The sequence below is a fragment of the Rana temporaria genome, chromosome 5 (assembly GCF_905171775.1).
Source record: "Rana temporaria chromosome 5, aRanTem1.1, whole genome shotgun sequence".
Taxonomy (NCBI): domain Eukaryota; kingdom Metazoa; phylum Chordata; class Amphibia; order Anura; family Ranidae; genus Rana; species Rana temporaria.
The window spans coordinates 33,583,978-33,602,306 of record NC_053493.1 but is presented as its reverse complement, the minus strand read 5'-3'; the positions used below and the strand labels follow the sequence as shown (position 1 = coordinate 33,602,306).

Below are 18,329 nucleotides of genomic sequence, written 5' to 3'. Positions count from 1 at the left end.
ACACACATGAACACATAAACATGAGCACACACACATGAACACATAAACATGAACACACACACATGAACACATAAACATGAGCACACACACATGAACACATAAACATGAGCACACACACATGAGCACATAAACATGAACACACACACATGAACACATAAACATGAGCACACACACATGAGCACATAGATACACATGCAAACACACACAGTAGATAAAAAACGGCAGTCTTTTACCTTAGCAGCTCTTCCTGCCGGGTACTGCACTGTAGGGGGAGACAAAGAGCACACACGTTCACTTTCACTTTGTAATGAATGTGATGAGCTCCCCGCACAGTGCAGATTACAGCTCGGCTTGGGATCGGGGAGCTCATTTTCGCTCCTCCAAAGCACTGTAGTATACAGGGGGCCCTCGAAGGCCCCCTGCAGCAAGGGGCCCGGTCGCAATGGCGACCTCAGCGACCCCTATAATTCCGCCACTGGTTCAATACAAAAGGTACAGGAGGGTCCTGCTCATGGAGCTTACATTCTAAAGGGGGGTGGTACAAAAGATAATAGCTGCAGAGAATGATTTGATGGGGGTGGCTCGGGGACCGTTGTTAGGTGAGTGTGGGATAGGCTTCCCTGAATAAATGAGTTTTCAGGGATCTCCTAAAGGTGGACAGGGCAGGGGCTATCTGGACATAGGGCAGGGAGTTCCAGAGGATGGGAGAGGCTCTGGAGAAGTGCTGAAGGCGAGCATGGGAGGAGGTAACAAGGGAGCTAGAGAGCAGGAGGTCCTGGGAGGAGCAGAGGGGACAATTTGGGGCGATATCTGCAGATGAGGTTGGTGATGTAGATGGGGGCGATGTTGTGAATGGCCTTGTATGTAAAATAACACTGAGACCGCAATACAGTCTCTTTAACACAGTTCTGCTCTAGGGTTTGTGGCTATACAGTATAGATTTGTAGATTTAGGCCCAGATTCACAAACGAGATACGACGGCGTATCTCCAGATACGCCGTCGTATCTCTGAGTCTGGGCGGTCGTATCTATGCGCCTGATTTTTAGAATCAGTTACGCATAGATTTCTATTAGATCCAAACAGCGTAAGTCTCCTACGCCGTCGTATCTTAACTGCATATTTCCGCTGGCCGCTAGGGGCGTATACGCTGATTTACGCTTAGAAATATGTAAATCAGCTAGATACACGAATTCACGAACGTACGCCCGGCCGACGCAGTACAGATGCGCCGTTTATGTTAGGCTTTTCCCGGCGTAAAGTTACCCCTGCTATATGAGGCGTACCAATGTTAAGTATGGCCATCGTTCCCGCAACGAAATTTAAAAATTTTACGTCGTTTGCGTAAGTCGTCCGTGAATGGGGCTGGACGTAATTTACGTTCACGTCGAAACCAATACGTCCTTGCGGCGTATTTGGAGCAATGCACACTGGGATACGTCCACGGACGGCGCATGCGCATAAAACATTAAAGCGGTGGTTCACCCTAATGAAACATTTTTTTTTTATAGCATTAAATTAGGCATAGTAGCGCGAGCTACAGTATGCCTGTATTGATTTTTTTAGCCCGGTACTCACTGTGCAATCCTCTATAGAAGATTCCGACTCCCCGCGGGGAATGGGCGTTCCTATCAAGAGGGAGGATGATTGACGGCCGGCTATGGCACGTCACGCTTCTCCGGAAATAGCTGAAATAGGACTTGGCGCTTCACGGCGCCTGCGCATAGTCTGTGCGCAGGCGCCGTATAGCGCCGTGAAGAGCCGAGACCTGTTCCGGCTATCTTCGGGGAGCGTGACGTGCCATAGCCGGCCGTCAATCATCCTCCCTCTTGATAGGAACTAAACAAATTAATACAGGCATACTGTAGCTCGCGCTACTATGCCTAATTTAATGCTCAAATGTTGTTAGTGTGGGTGAACCACCACTTTAACATAAAACACGCCTCCTTGTCCCACATTTGAATTAGGCGGGCTTACACCGGCCTATTTACGCTACGCCACCGCAACTTACGGAGCAAGTGCTTTGAGAATACAGCACTTGCCCGTCTAAGTTGCAGAGGCGTAACGTAAATAGGATACGTTACGCCCGTGCAACAATACGCCGCTGTACGAGAATCTGGCCCTTAGCATGGAAGTTTGGTCTATGTAAACTGTCTATATTTACTTTCATCTACAGATTTTGAAAGCAACAATGTCACCAGAGACGGACAACGTCACGACTGTCAATTTTAACAGTAAGCAGCTAAATGAAATTCCTGCCGATATTTTTGAATGCCCAACCTTAAAGACTCTTCAGTTGGACAACAATCTGATCCAACACGTGCCTCAAAATGTGAAGCTTCTCCTTCATCTTGAGAAATTATCCATTGAAGGAAACAGGTTGCAATGTCTGCCTTCTGAACTAGGACATCTATCACAACTACAGGCCTTAAACATAAACCGTAACCAAATTACATCTCTCCCAGACGACATTTCAAACCTCCAACACATCAGACAACTATTTGCCAACAATAACCATCTCTCACAACTACCTACATGTATTGGAGACCTTGCAACCCTTCAGATCTTAGGACTTAGCGGGAATTCCCTAAAAACGTTGCCCGAGTCATTTGTCAATCTTAGAAACTTACATGTGCTAAATTTAGATGGCAACCGGATGTCTAGCTTGCCCAAGCCCATCTTCAGGCTCCTGCAGTTGGTCAAGCTCTGTTTAGGTGGAAACCAGATCAAAAGTTTGCCAAAAGAAATTGGTGACCTGAAAGCCCTTCGAGAACTGTCACTGAGTAATAACCAGCTCACCTTTTTGCCTGTCCAACTTTACAAATTGACCAACTTGGAAGAACTTATCCTTGATAACAACCGTATAACCAGATTATCGGACAAAATCGAGCAACTGCAACATCTCAAAGTTTTTTCTATTTCTAATAATTTGCTTCAGTCCATTACGGAGAGCATCTGCAACTGTCATAGTTTAGAAAATTTAAATTTAAGTGGCAACCATATGTGTGCTCTTCCGGGAAATATTTACAGGCTAAAGAACCTAAAGGAACTTCAGGTCGACCGAAACGCATTGGCGGTTTTACCAGAGCAACTTTCTCACCTTAAAAGTCTTTCGTCGATTTCCTGGGCTGAAAATCAGCTTATTTACGTTCCAATCGAATTGAAAAATTGTTTGCAAATCAGCCAGCTGGATCTGAGTGGTAACAAGCTGACGGAGGTTCCACAAGCTTTGTCCTCCATGATAACACTTCTACATTTGAACCTTAATAAAAATGAAATTTGTAACATTCCCGAGACCATTGTTTACAACAGGCAGCTGAAACGCTTAGAGATGAGTGGAAACAAATTAAGTACTTTCTCAGTTTACTTGTGTACGCTTAACAATCTCATTTACTTAGATCTGAGCAGGAATGAACTTTGTGAAGTCCCACCAAACGTGTCTGAGATGGATTCTTTGACTGATCTTCTTCTCCAGTGTAATAAGTTTACACGTTTCCCTCCTGAACTCTGCACTTTAAAGAGTCTCAAGAGACTAAACCTTTCGGACAATGAGATTCAGTTCTTGCCAGAACAAATCAGTTGGCTACAAACATTGATGGAGCTGGACCTCTCCAACAATCATTTTACAGCTTTTCCTGTTGAGGTTTGCTCTGTTCTGTCATTGGAAACGCTGAATCTTAAGCAAGAGAAGGGAACAAAGGTAATCAAATATTTGCTAATCTTTGCTCACTGGTCCAAGCATTCATGTTTATATACGTGACTATAAAAAAATATCTTTGGGGAGTGAGATGGGCATGCTAGATTTTACAAAAGTACATGGCGGCTGGTGCTTAAATTTTTTGGGGGGGAGCAAACAAACGAAAAAAAAATTCATCAATTGCAGCCTCACTGTGCCCATCAATTGCCGCCACTGTGCCCATAAAATGCAGCCACTGTGCTATAAAATTGTCGTCACTGTGCCATGCCAAACGCAGCCACTGTGCTATCAATTGTCGCCACTGTGCCATGCCATTGTCGCCACTGTGCCCATCAATTGTCGCCACTGTGCCATGCCAAACGCAGCCACTGTGCCTTCAATTGTCACCACTGTGCCATGCTATTGTCGCCACTGTGCCCATCAATTGTCACCACTGTGCCATGCCAAACGCAGCCACTGTGCCATCAATTGTCGCCACTGTGTCCATCAATTGTCGCCACTGTGCCATGTCAAATGCAGCCACCGTGTCTATCGATTGTCGCCACTGTGCCTATCAATTGTCGCCACTTTGCCCATCAATCACTGAGCGCCCATCATCTGTCGCCACTGTGCCATGCCATTGTCACCACTGTGCCCATCAATTGCCACCGGTTTGCCCCTAAAATGCCACCAGATTGTCCCCCCCCCCCCCCCCGCCTGGCACTTACCTTTCTCGGTCAGCCATCCTCGGATCCTCCTTCACGATCTCTCGAAGTAGTCCCGCCCTCGATGTCGCTTTAGCCAATCAGGTTACCGGTAACCAGAACCGGTGAACCTGATTGGCTGAGACGCCTGTCAGTGTTAACCAGGGAACGCACACCCCATGCGTCCCCTGGTTAATTATTTGGAAGCCGATTACAGCCCTCAGGCTGTAATCGAAAAGCCTATCAGAGCCGCTGGCTCTGATAGACCCTTCTAAAGCCAACCAGCTGCCATTATTTAGATGGCCGGCACTCACCAGGGGGCCGGCCATCTGAACAGTGGGCAGCGGCGACATTACATAGATTCATGCAATGCAAAAATTTTGAGCACCAGCCGCCACTGCATCAGAGTCTCCCCTTACATCATAGGGCAGACAAAATCTTGCAGGGGGGCATACTGTAGAGACCCCTGATGTAGTGCAAAGACTGGCATTGTAATAGTTTGATATTGCATGAATTTTGGCTTTAATATGCGATATATGTTTATGCAATACATCCTCTAAATGTGCGCTTTGTTTTTTTTAGATGACAGATATCCCAGACGATCTGTGTAAACTGAGAAACCTCAAGAGTCTTGACATCTCAGAAAATGATTTAAAATTAATTCCGAACAACATTGGAGAAATGAAAAGTCTGACGCATGTATCTGCATCCAACAATCGGCTCTCTTGCCTTCCTGCATCCATAGCTGATATGAAGGATCTGCAACACATAAACCTGAGCGGTACATACCTGTGATCTCTTTATATCTTTGGCTTCTCATGGGCCTTCCAAATTACTGGCAGAGAACTGGAAGGTCATTTCCTTGAAGGGTAACAAGTTGACCAACCAGGGCTAAACTGTCATCATGGACCCATGATTGTTTGTACTATGTACCCATTTATAACCCTCATACAGAAACAATCGTAAAGGCAAAGAATGCAGAATCTCAATATTCTCTTTTTTGGGTTCACATATGTGCAGCCGCAGTTTCCAGCCTGAGGTCCGGCGCATGCCTGTTCACCGGTTCAAGGGTCCTGTGCATTTTTGGGTCTGGTTCAGGTGTGAATTCAGGCAAAAATTCGGAACTGAATCACACCTGAACCGGACCCAAAAATGCACAGGACCCTTTTGGAATTCACACTGCGGCCCCCGGGACATGTGTGAACTGGCTCCATTGAGAGCCGGTCACACTCACATGTCATGCCAATTGGATGCGGTGAAAACTGCATTTAATTTGCACAGATGTAAACCCGGCATTAAAGTCTATCTAAACCAAAGAATAAAAATGTAATAGATTTCAGCGTGCCAGTCCTTAGATGTGGTGGGCATATAATTTTTTTCTCCTTTATTTTTATCTGTTGGTCCTTTTTTTTTCTTTCAATCCTGCCAGTAGCATACTTCCTGTCCTAGGGTCACAGAACGCACTTACTGTATCTAAGCAGGAGCAATCTGGTCACCCTAAGACATCAAATATGTCAGGTCTACAAAAAATCTCCCCTTCTCCTCACTCCATAACCCCATGTATTTCACTTATTACTTATTAATTTCACTTATTAATACCAAAAATAATAATACATTTTATAACAATAGTACATTTGATTTAGGTTACCGAATGTATTTAATAGGCATGTGCAAAAGGGAAAATTTCGTTTCGTTTCGTTTTAATTCGTTATTTAATTAATTTCGTTAAGTTAGGTTCGTTACATGTGTTAAATTCGTTTTCGGAACTCGTTCGTTTTCGACCGAATTTCGAAAAATCCGGCCGAATTCGAAAGTATTTAGACCGGATTCGACAACAAATAGTCTCTTTTCGAATATAATTTCGAAATTCGATCGGAATTCGAAAAAAAAAAAAAAAAAAAAATTCGAATTCCAAATCGAAAACCCGCGGACGAAATTCGATCGGAATTAAAAAAAAAAAAAAAAAAAAAAAAAAAAAAAAATTCCGAATTCCAAATCGAAATTCGATCGGAATTCGAAAAAAAAAAAAATTCGAATTCCGATCGAATTTCGTCTGCGGGTTTTCGATTCGGAATCGAAAACGTTCGTTCGGATTCGGTAAATTCATTAATATTGCAAATCGGGAATTCGTATGCATCCGAATGTCCGAATAATGAAAAATTCGTCCGAATTTTGATTCGGAACGAAACGAAATGCACATGCCTAGTATTTAATGTATTATTATTTTTAGTATTAATAGGTTAAATACATTTAGTAACCTGTGCTCTATGCCTGTTCTGCAAAAATATCATGTGCAGAGTTAACAATTAATTCACGCTCCCCCAATGGAAATAATAATAATAAATTTTATTTAGGTTACTAAATCATCTTACTAAATTAATTTTGCGCACTTTGGGGCAGATCCACAGAGATTTGCACCCGCGCAGCGTATCAGAGATACGCTACGCCGCCGTATCTTACCTGGCTTTAAATCGAATCCTGGAAGAATTTGCGCCGTAAATTCAAATCGGCGATTAGGGGGCGTGATTCATTTAAATGAAGCGCGTCCCCGCTCCGAATGAACTGCGCATGCTCCGTTTCTAAATTTCCCGCCGTGCATTGCGCTAAATGACGTCGCAACAACGTCATTTTTTTAAACTTAGATGTGATTTACGTCCATCCTGATTCACGGACGACTTACGTAAAAAAATAAAAAAATTCAAATTTCGACGCGGGAACGACTGCCATACTTAACATGGCAAGTCTAACTATACGCCGCAAAATAGCAGCTTTAACTATACGCCGGAAAAAGCCGACTAGAGACGACGTAAGAGAATGCGACGGCCACGCGTATGTTCGTGGATCGTCGGAAATAGCTAATTTGCATACCCGACGCGGAAAAAGACGTGAACGCCACCCAGTGGACGCCGAAGTATTGCATCTTAGATCCGAAGGCGTACGAGGACGTACACCTGTCGGATCTAACCCAAATGCCGTCGTATCTTGGTTTGAGGATTCAAACCAAAGATACGATGCGGGTAATTTGAAAGTACGCCGGCGTATCAGTAGATACGCCGGCGTACTCTGTCTGTGGATCTGCCCCTTTGAGCAGATATTAGGCCTGATTTACACGTGTGCAGGTTGCAGTGAGCATATTGCAGGTTCATTTTGCATTTTTCAATACACATCTTTAAACCACTGAAGTCTATGGAACCAAAAGCAAGAAAATATACCCTGAACCTTTCCATAAAATGCACAGATGTGAACTACATCCATAGGAAACCATGTTAAATGGACTGTAATGTGTTTCTGCAAAACTAAAAATGCACTAAAAAATATTTGGTGGTTAAATATTTGGTTCATTAGACCAAAATAGAACAAGTGAGAGGTGTATATTATTAGGAAATATACACACTTTAATTGATCATAAATTTGCATACTTATTAAATAATAATAAAGGTTATATTTTTTAAATTAAATAATAATAACGTTTATTTTTTTGCTCTTAATCATTATAAATAATATTTATTTCATAGCACACCACTTTCTTTCATTTACCAGATGCATGTAAGTGCTTGGGTTGGACGATGGGGAGTACTGATCATGGAGAAGCAATTCTGTCATGTGTGGATATTATATTATTGTAACACTGCACTCCTTAGCTGTTCTTATTTGCATCCTCAACTTCTGTTTCCAACTCACGGTGCAGATATGACAATATAATTAAATCATCTTTTATAGGTAACAAGCTAACTTCATTGCCTGGAGACATCCACCGCCTGAAGAAACTGCATATAATTGATCTTGATAAAAATCCGATGGGGAGACCTCCACGTCTTGTATGTGAAGGGAGACAGCTCTATCCTATCGGGTGCTACTTACAGGCTACTGACATCAGGGAAGGTGAGCAGAAATATGAATATAGGGGCCACAAGAACATCATGTAGTAAAGACTACCCATTATTTTTCGCTGGGGAAAATTTTTTATATTTTACTTATATCAACAAAAAAAGATATGAGAATCTTTTAGTCAGTTTACATATCCAACATCCACAGAATAGACAGCGGAGTGCAATTCACATGTGTAAAGCACGCTGCTGTGTTTTATAAATGTGTGGTAGTCTATTTTGTTTTGTTTAAAGCAGGGATACCCAACCTCTTGAGGAGCGAGGGGCACTTAAGCGACTCGGTAACCAATCTCAGGTGACAATGAGCGGAGCGGGTGGATGACATGTTTCGTGTCCACTCTGCATATGCAAAGCGGACACAGACACAGCCCACTTTACTCTATGGGCCCTCTGATCTGCCCAGATGGAAGGGGACGGATCCCCTTCTGTTTTGTTAGTGGATCGGATTGGAGGTAGGTGGGTGTAAACAGACACAAGTCCGTTTACATCTGCCGCTCCATAGAGGTGAATGGAGTGAGTGAGTGAGAAACTTGTAAAGCGCAACACATGCGAACTGACCCGCCTCTGGAGGGTCCGATTTGGTCGGACCGATCGTGTGAAAGGGGCCTAAGGCTGCTTTCACAATGATGCGCTGCGGTTTACCCACAGCACGGGTGCAATGCAGTGCACCTGTGGCTTTCCTGCAGGTGTGGTGCACTTTCTGAAACTGCACAAAACACACAGGTAAAAACAGAAGTGTATGGCTCAGTGCAGGAACCCGCAGGTGCAGCCTAGTAACCACTGCAGAACAGATATTCCCATGTATACACTGGGATTTTATAATATAAACTGGCGTTTAATAACAGTCCTACATTCAGGTATCACTCGCTGTTGCTGCCCCAGGCAGAGTACATTTGGTATCACTCCACCTGTGACAGGAGGCGGCACTATACAGGAAGCATCAGCTTTTGCGGCTCTGCAGCCGCTTGCTTCCTCTACCGCTGGCTTCATTCATATCACTGATGCCCTGGGATGGCAGGTCGGCAACCCATGATCTAGGCATGCCAACCCGCCATCCCAGCCCCTGGGCCACTGGTTGGAAACCCCTGGTTTAAAGCAATGGTATGAACCCCTAAATTTATAACACAGAGCACAGTGTAAAGAGAATGGTGGTCAGGAGTATGTAACATACATTGTACATGGTATATTCCTGACCATTGCACTCTGTATGTTGTGCTGTGCATTGCATACTTCTCAGACCACTGGACTCTGTATGTTGTGCTCCCAGTGTCCACAGTTCAGTGTCCAGGAGTTCCTAAAACACAATACAGAGTGCAGGGGTCAGTCATATTTAACATACAGATCTACTTGCAGAGTGCAGAGATCAACACTACTCCTCCAGCATCAATTCTACCACCCAACGAACACCCCTCCCCCCAAAGTAAAGATCCCTCCTCCAGAGAACCCCCCCCCCCCTTCCCTCCCAAGCAAAAATCTCTACCTCAAGAAAATAAAACTCTGCCTCCTTCACCAAGAGCAAACATTTCCACCAGCAATAATTCACCCTCCCTTAGTCCCCTAGGCAAAAATCTCTGCCCTCCTAAGCAAAAATCCCACTCCTAGCATGAAGTCTCCCCTCTCATGCACCCCCTCATTCGTCCCAGCAAACCCCACTCAACACAAATCATCTTCCTGCCTCACTCCCTTCTGTATCCAACCCCCCCTCCACCTAGTATAGAACTACAATGAGTCCTCCTAGGTTTTCCTCAGCTGTGTCCCAAGAGATTCAATGAGGAGCCTGGGAGAGCTTACTTTAGCTCTGTAACCTTCTGTATGAGTATGTTCAAAGTTCATTTCTGTGGGCCATATAACCCGTGGAAGAGACTGCTGCATATCAGTAAAGTATGTGGTGCTGACCAGGGGAGCTAAAAAAGAGAGTCATGGCCCAGGCCCCCGGTGTCTGGACCAGTACAAATATTTCCTGAATTGTTATGAATTCATCTAAATTTGCAGTCCAGCATGTTCCCCAGTTCTAAGAGAGGGAAGCTACACAGAGCGATCAGTTCTAAAGAGACATCAGTTCTACACAAAAGCACTCAGAAAATTCTGGTAATTCTGTTTATGAGCAATTATATAGCCCTAAATTTGATGGAAACAAATAGAAAAACACCACTTTATTGCCAAAGTGTAATGAACTGATGACAAGTGTATGTAACAATATTGGAAGACACTTCATGGCAGGAACAAGAGCTCATGTGGTTTCAAGGGATATACCCCCTTATTCAGAGCTCTGAGGAAGAGGGTATAAGCCTTGAAACATGTAAGCTACTATTCTTTTTTTTTTTTTGCATAAACATTTTATTAATAGTTTTGCAGATAATACAAAGGTAAACAGAATCCATGAATCCTCCAAACTCACTTATAGTACAATAACAGTGTGGGCCAAACCTGGAGAAACACTAAGGATAAACTATATAAACTAGACATGTGCATTTTGTTTCGTTACGAATTCGAATTCGGACAAATTTTTCATTATTCGGAAATTCGGATGCATCCGAATTACAAAATTAACGAATTTAAACATATTCGAAAAAACGCAAACGATATTCGAATTCGAATCGAATTCGAATCGAATTTGAAAACAAATTCGAATCGAATTTGAAAACAAATTTGAATCGAATTTGAAAAAACATAAATTGATTTTCTATAAACTGCAATAAAATAGAATATAAAACAATAAAGCAATAGAATCTCGTGTTTTTCTTTTTTATTCCATTCTAATCTTTTCTATTCGAATTTGAATTCATTTTATACGAAATTCAAATTTCTTATTGAATGAAATCGAATTTGAATAGAAAAGATTATAAAAGATTAGTTTCATATTAGAATTTGAAAAATTTTTTGACCGAATTCCTAAAAAGTCGATCAAATTTAATTAGATTACAAAAAATCTACTGCATTCGAAAAAATTCTACCGCATTCGAAAAAAATCTACTAAATTAGAAAAAACTACCACATTCGATTTTTTTTTTACATATATCTCTATATATAGAGATATATAAAATATTTTTTTTCTGTTCTGTACTATTGTTTTTCTATACTATTCTTTTCTAGTATTTTCGATTCTATTTTAATCTTTTCTTCTATTCAAATTCGATTTTATTCCATACGAATTTCGAATTTCAGGAAATGGTTATATATAGTTTCGTTTAAATGTGGTAGCATTATTTCGAATTTGATAATTTTTTTTCTAATTCGGTAGATTTGTTTTCGAATGCGTTAGAATTATTTAGAATGCGGTAGAGTTTTTTCGAATGCGGTAGAATTTTTTCGAATACAAAATGAATCCCGAAAACGAATGTAATGAATGCAACGAACTTAACTAAATGAATTTAATTAAATAACGAATCGAAATGAAACAAAACTAATTTTTTCATTCTGCACATGTCTAATATAACAAATAGAAACAAAGAAATTTGCGCTAACCAAAAAAATAAGTGAATGAATAAATGTGAATTAATAAAAAATTTAGTGTGTTAAACCCGAAGCCAGCAATAAACAGTGCATATACAAATAGATAATATAGAAAAAATAAAAAACTGTGCCAACTCTATAAGCCAGCTATGATGCCGGATAGGAAAAAATGTTCAATATGAATGAAAACATAAAAAATTGAATTTAAAATTGAAAAATAAATAAATTAGTCCAAATCAATGTCCTGATGAGTGTGAAACACAGGATATGCAGCAGGAATCTTTCAGCTGAATTCTGATAACACCGCAGTGAAAGGTATAACAAATCAGTGAGACCACCACCACATAGATAGCCTCTTACCAGATTGCTAAGAGGGAATAGCCTTGAGCAAGATACACCGCTCTGTGTTAAGACCAAATCCGAGGGAATCCTGATCAAATCATCCAAGGGAAAAACATCCAAAGGGGGAAGAGCCAGCTATCCAGGAAATCCAATCCTCCACAAAAGTGAGTGGCAGCCCTTCCACTCAGAAATCACGTAGTCCCCCAGAATAGAAACAAACTATACCGTTTGAGGGTATTTATTTAAATATAAAAATTGTACTTACAATCATCATAAAAACTTTAAGAATAAAAACAAATGCCGGCCGGCAACGAGAGCCCTTCCTCGTTCGAATTGAGCGCGGTAGCGTCACTGAGTGCACGTCCCAGACGCGTTTCGTCATAGATTGACGTTATCAATGGGGGGGCTTTCTTTTTTCTATGTCTAATATAAACAAGAGAAAAAATAAAACAGGCAAAGGCATTCTGTATAGGGATCCTTAATAGATCCTCTTGATCATAAACATCAAATAAAAAGGTGGGTCATCATAAAGTATAATCTAATAGTGGGATGACTAATAGGAAACTATGAAAGTTCCTGCTTTACCTCTTCGGGGTACCAAAGAGCAAAGGGAAAAAAAGAAAAAAAAGGGGAGGGGGGAACTAGGTAGGGGCGGGGAAGAGGCGATTGAGGGAATGAGTGTATGAGAGCAACGGAAAGGGGGTGAGGCTATCACCAACTGCCCTCTCCAACATCCAATTATTGGAACAATAATGCGTGTCTTGCCTCTAGCGTGAGTAAGCGATTATTCTTGCCATGGAGTGTCATCCAGGTCCGGTTACTGAATGTTTTCTGGATTTGTCAAGTGTTTGGTGTCCTAGTTTAGAGTTTAGGAGCCTGTGCTTAGAGTTCATTTGTGAGTATAACTATATGTGTTTTTTTGTGGTGGCCCTTCTGGTTGTTTTGTAATTTAAGCCCTAAATTTGAAGGTAAATTGAATGGTGTTTATGGGCCAGATTCAGAGACATGAGCGGATCTTTGTGCGGGCGTAGTGTATCTTATTTACGCTATGCCGCCGCAACTTAGAGAGGCAAGTGCAGTATTAACAAAGCACTTGCGTCCTAAGTTACGGCTGCGTAGCGTAAATTGGCAGGCGTAAGCCCGTCTAATTCAAATGTGGAAGAGGTGGGCGTGTTTTATGGTAATTACTCGTGACCCCACGTAAATGACGCTTCTTACGAACGGCGCATGCGTCGTCCGTGGACGTATCCCAGTGCGCATTCTCAAAATTACGCCGCAAACACTCCATGCTTTCGACGTGAACGTAACTTACTCCCAGCCCCATTCACGGTCGACTTAAGCAAACGACGTAAAACGTGAAAAATTCTACGCTGTTCTGACGTCCATACCTAACATTGGCTACGCCTCATAGAGCAGGGGTAACTTTACGCCGAAAAAAGCCTTACGTAAATTACGTAAATAAATGCGCCGGGCGCACGTACATTTCTGAATCGGCGTATCTAGGTCATTTGCATATTCGACGCGGAAAATCTACGGAAGCGCCCCTAGCGGCCAGCGGAAAATTGCACACAATTATACACCGGCGTATGCAAGTTACGTTGGAGGAAGAAGCCTATTTTTTCATCGTATCTGCCTTTGAGAATCGGCGTAAAGATACGGCGGCGCAGATTTGAAATTACGGCGGCGTATATGGAGATACGCCGCCGTAAGTTGTTTCTGAATCTGGCCCTCAGTTTTTATCTTGGTTGTGGCATGTCTACAATGGCATTAGAAGTTCACTGATTGATTTTAATGGGTTACCTGGAGATGCCGTTTAATATCTATATATTTTCTTTATTGTAGAAAGGATTATGCAGAAGATTTTTAAGCTAGTTTCAAGCAGTCTTTTTACAGACGATTTTACATTTCTGTGCACCAAACTTCAGCTTCGAGGTGAAGATAGCAAAGCAATATTAAAGAACAAGTAAGAAATGAACTAATACATAACATTATCCTATCCCTTCAGTGAATTTGTTGTATCATTTTTCTTTTCTAGTTTGCATTTCTCCAAAAAACGAAAGTTTCTTATATTTCAAGAACTACAGTTTTGCACATAAATATACCCCAGACACCATCCTGTGTCCCCCACTGGAACCACCTTCAGTGTATTTTAACCACTTCCATACCAGGCACTTAGGGCCAGATCCTCAAAAGGGATACGCCGGCGTAACTGCTGTTACGCCGTCGTATCCCTGTTCCTAACTATGTAACTGATCCACAGAATCAGTTTTCCATAGTTAGGCAGAAGATCCGACATGTGTAAGGGACTTACACTGCCGGATCTTAGGATGCAGTACCGCATCCGCCGCTGGGGGCATTTTGTGTCGAAATACAAATTAAAAAAAGATCGAAAATTTTGAAAAGTTTTTAAGTTTTTCTTTTTTTTCTGTTATAAAATTTTGTAAATAAGTACGTTTTCTCCTTCACTAATGGGCACTGATAAGGCGGCACTGATAAGGCAGCACCAATAAGGTGGCACTAATGAGGTGGCACTGATGGGCACTGATATGCGCCACTGATGGGCACTGGTAGGCGGCACTGATGGGCACTCATGGGTGGCACTGGTGGTCCAGCAAAGCCAACGAGACCCAGTATTGAGGGGAGAGAAGAGCTCTCGCCAAAACTCGAATCAATTACTTTTTTTTTACATGTACATCCTAGGGTTGCCACCTTTTCCTCAAGCCAAACCCAAACACTTTAGTGGCATGGGACATGGGAGTAGTAATGCGGTGTGCATAGTGAACAGTGGGTGTAAACAAATTGCTCTTGCTGATATCTTCGCCCTGCCCCCCCCCCCAGTAATACAGAACCAGTCCCCAGACAGCCGCCCACAGCTCCCAGATGGCAACAGATTTGTGTGTGACTATCTTGGTTATTTGGGGAGTCACAGCCTGGTCTGAATGTATCGGGATTTCAGTCCGTCTAAAACCCAGACACAACACTCAAAACCCGGACTGTGTGGGTGAATCCTGGACAGGTGGCAACCCTAGTACTTACACATTACATGATACATCATTTGTAGACAGATCATACATTCATTTGCTAGAGAAACACCAATGCAACCTCAGCACTGTCCATTTATATTTCAGATCTCTGCAACTACCAGACAAGGTCCTGCATGCGTTGAACCTCTGGAGAACTGTCAGACAGCCTACTATAAGTCCGGCAGCTGTCTCTGAACAGCTAATTAGGGTGCTGGTGATGGCCGACTTACACGAGATTGCACTAAAAGCCAACATGCTAAAACTCAATGCAAAGTCAATAAAACTGTGAGCTCCAAAATGTGATACTTTATCGTGTATACAGGAATGCTGAATTAACTTATATCAACCTGAGCCCAGTTCAGTCTGATCTATGGCTTCTCGCAAACCTGTCTGGTACCCAAAACGATCAGTGTGTATGTGTGTGTGTATGTGTGTGTGTGTATGTGTGTGTGTGTATGTGTGTGTGTGTGTGTGTGTGTATGTGTGTGTGTGTGGGGGGGGGGGGGTCATTTGAAGGAAGCTGCCACTGCCGCAGAACTTCTGCCTACTTAAAAAAACAATTTAGTTAAATAAAACTATTTAACCAACCTGAGACACTGAAAAGTTCTATATCTCTGCATTACCCTTACATTGAATCTGTATTTAAAGAGGGCCTGAACTGTGGGGCAAAAAGTTGGTCACGGTATTGTCTATGAGATCCTTACAGCTGATCTTTTCCCTGATTACTGACCTAAGGTGTCTTCTTCTGCACTGTGTCTTTTTGTGGAGGTGGCCATCTTGTTAAAAAAGACCTTTACTCCCTCATATAAGAGCTACCATAGCTCCCCCATATGGGGGGACATGGCTGCATAAGGGGGGGACATGGCTGCATATGGGGGGACATGGCTGGATATGGGGGGACATGGCTGGATATGGTAGCCGCCCGTATGTTCCCCGCCCGTATTAACCAAGCAGCGGCGCGGCAGCATGTAGGTACGGGGGACATGGCTGCATATATGGGGGGGGGGACATGGCTGCATATGGGGGGACATGGCTGCATATGGGGGGGGACATGGCTGGATATGGGGGGGACATGGCTGCATATGGGGGGGGGACATGGCTGCATATGGGGGGAACATGGCTGCATATGGGGGGACATGGCTGCATATGGGGGGACATGGCTGCATATGGGGGGGACATGGCTGCATATGGGGGGACATGGCTGCATATGGGGGGGACATGGCTGCATATGGGGGGGACATGGCTGCATATGGAGGGACATGGCTGCATATGGGGGGGACATGGCTGCATTTGGGGACACATTTAAAAAAAAGTATCGGTATTCGGTATCGGCGAGTACTTGAAAAAAAGTATCGGTATTCGGTATCGGCGAGTACTTGAAAAAAAGTATCGGTACTTGTACTCAGTCCTAAAAAAAGTGGTATCGGGACAACCCTAATTTAAACCTATACAAACACATACAAAACTGGACCATCAGCACACTGTAAAGCCGTCCGGCAACAGCAAGGCACAATGTGAGAACTACGGTCTCCCCCCGCTCTTTGTATATGTTTCATTTGTGCCCATAAAAATGGTATCTCCCATCGAGAGATCCCTCCTACGATGTGCGCTTGCGCCCTGTTCACGTCACTCCAGCTGATCGGCAACTCAGCTGGAGTGCGGCTCCGCCCTGCGCATGTGTGGGCACTATTCGATGGGGGGGCAGTTCTCGAAAAACAACACCGGCACCCAGTGTATCCAGCAATGCTGCAGATGCAAGCTGTCTCTGCTCTGATTCCCACAACCAGTGAGCATTCCATCGGTGGGATGTGACGTCACCGGAAGTGATGTAAGTGTCTTCCAAACCCGCCTCTAGCACCGCTCATTTATTAGTTGCATATTGTCTGCATATAGCTGATCCCTATATAGCAGTGGTTCTAAACCTCTCTTCTGCTGTGACCCCCTGATAAAATTTCCCAAGTTGTGGGGACCTCTAACAGTAAAATGATGTTTGTAGTGTGAGTTGTCAGCACCCAAGGCAAGACAAGTAATTTGCGCCCCTAACCCACGAACATTTAGCGCTCCCTGAGTCCCTCCCACTCGTACAGTATTAAAACCCCTTATGGTGCATTTTAGGATGTACTACTCTTTCTCTTTGTTCCCCTTTCTTTCCCTTTTATCTCTCTCTATCCTAATTTCTTCCCCCCCCCCATCCCTCTCTCTAGCCTTCTTTCTTGTTTTTTTCTCTTATGCCGCGTACACGCGACCGTTTTTTAATGTCATGGAAAAAAAAAATTCTCAACTTGATTCTTGTCAAGCCTGCCTTGCATACACACAATCGTAAAAAAAAATGCTTGAGCAAAGCGCGGTGACGTACAACACGTACAACGGCACTAAAAAGGGGAAGTTCCATTCGAATGGCGCCACCCTTTGGGCTGATTATGCAAATTTCCCTTCTCATAACTTGCTTCTGAGCATATGCGTTTTTTTCCCCGTTGTTAAAGCCTACACACGAGAAAAATGACAACGTGAAAAACGTCGAGAAAAATTAGAGCAGGTTTTAAATTTTAAATGACCATTTTTCTCATCGAGAGCCTACACACGACCGTTTTTAATGACCAATTTAAAAAATGGCCTTTGTACGCGGCATTATTCTTTCTCTCCCTTTTTCTTTGTTCGGCCCCCTCTTTTCCTCTCCCTTCCATGTATTCTCTATTTTTATTCCTTCTCTTACTCCTTGGTCTGAAACCCGGACACATGATTTCAAACCCGAGCTGTCCGGGTGAATCCCGGAAAGGTGGCAACCCCCAGGTTGAGAACCACTGCTATATAGGGTCCAGGCTTCATCTGTCTTGATGTGTAAACCCCTGGAAGGGTCTTTAGTAGGGTTGTCCCGATACCACTTTTTTAAGACCGAGTACAAGTACCGATACTTTTTTTCAAGTACTCACCAATACCGATTACCGATACTTTTTTTTCAATGTCATGTGACAGTGTTTTTTTTTTATTATTATTTTTTACTTTTTTTTGTTTTACAATGCTTTCTTTTCTTTTTTTGGGGGGGGGGGGGGGGGTTGGAGGTGTCTGTGTGTGTGTTTTTTTTTTATTTATTATTTTTCACAATTTTTATTTATTATTTATTGCAGAATCCATACATAGAGAATAACAGCAGATACTGAGAATTACACCCAGCATTCAGGACAAGAGAAGTGGTACTGTGCCAGGGGAGGGCTGGCAGGGGAGGCAGGGTGGAAATCCCCCCCCGGG

General features: G+C 43.0%; 1 protein-coding gene across 1 annotated transcript in view; it reads left to right on the top strand.

Moving 5' to 3' along the window:
* The window catches only part of LRRD1 (leucine rich repeats and death domain containing 1), a 31,346-nt gene extending 15,960 nt beyond the window's left edge, over positions 1–15,386 (top strand). The window contains exons 2-6 of the mRNA XM_040352343.1: positions 2,175–3,698; positions 4,961–5,159; positions 8,099–8,260; positions 13,903–14,023; positions 15,189–15,386. Of these exons, the coding sequence (XP_040208277.1) occupies positions 2,190–3,698; positions 4,961–5,159; positions 8,099–8,260; positions 13,903–14,023; positions 15,189–15,372 (2,175 nt within the window). The 5' untranslated portion in view covers positions 2,175–2,189 and the 3' untranslated portion in view covers positions 15,373–15,386. The remainder of the gene's footprint in view (positions 1–2,174; positions 3,699–4,960; positions 5,160–8,098; positions 8,261–13,902; positions 14,024–15,188) is intronic.
* The last annotated feature ends 2,943 nt before the right edge of the window (positions 15,387–18,329 follow it).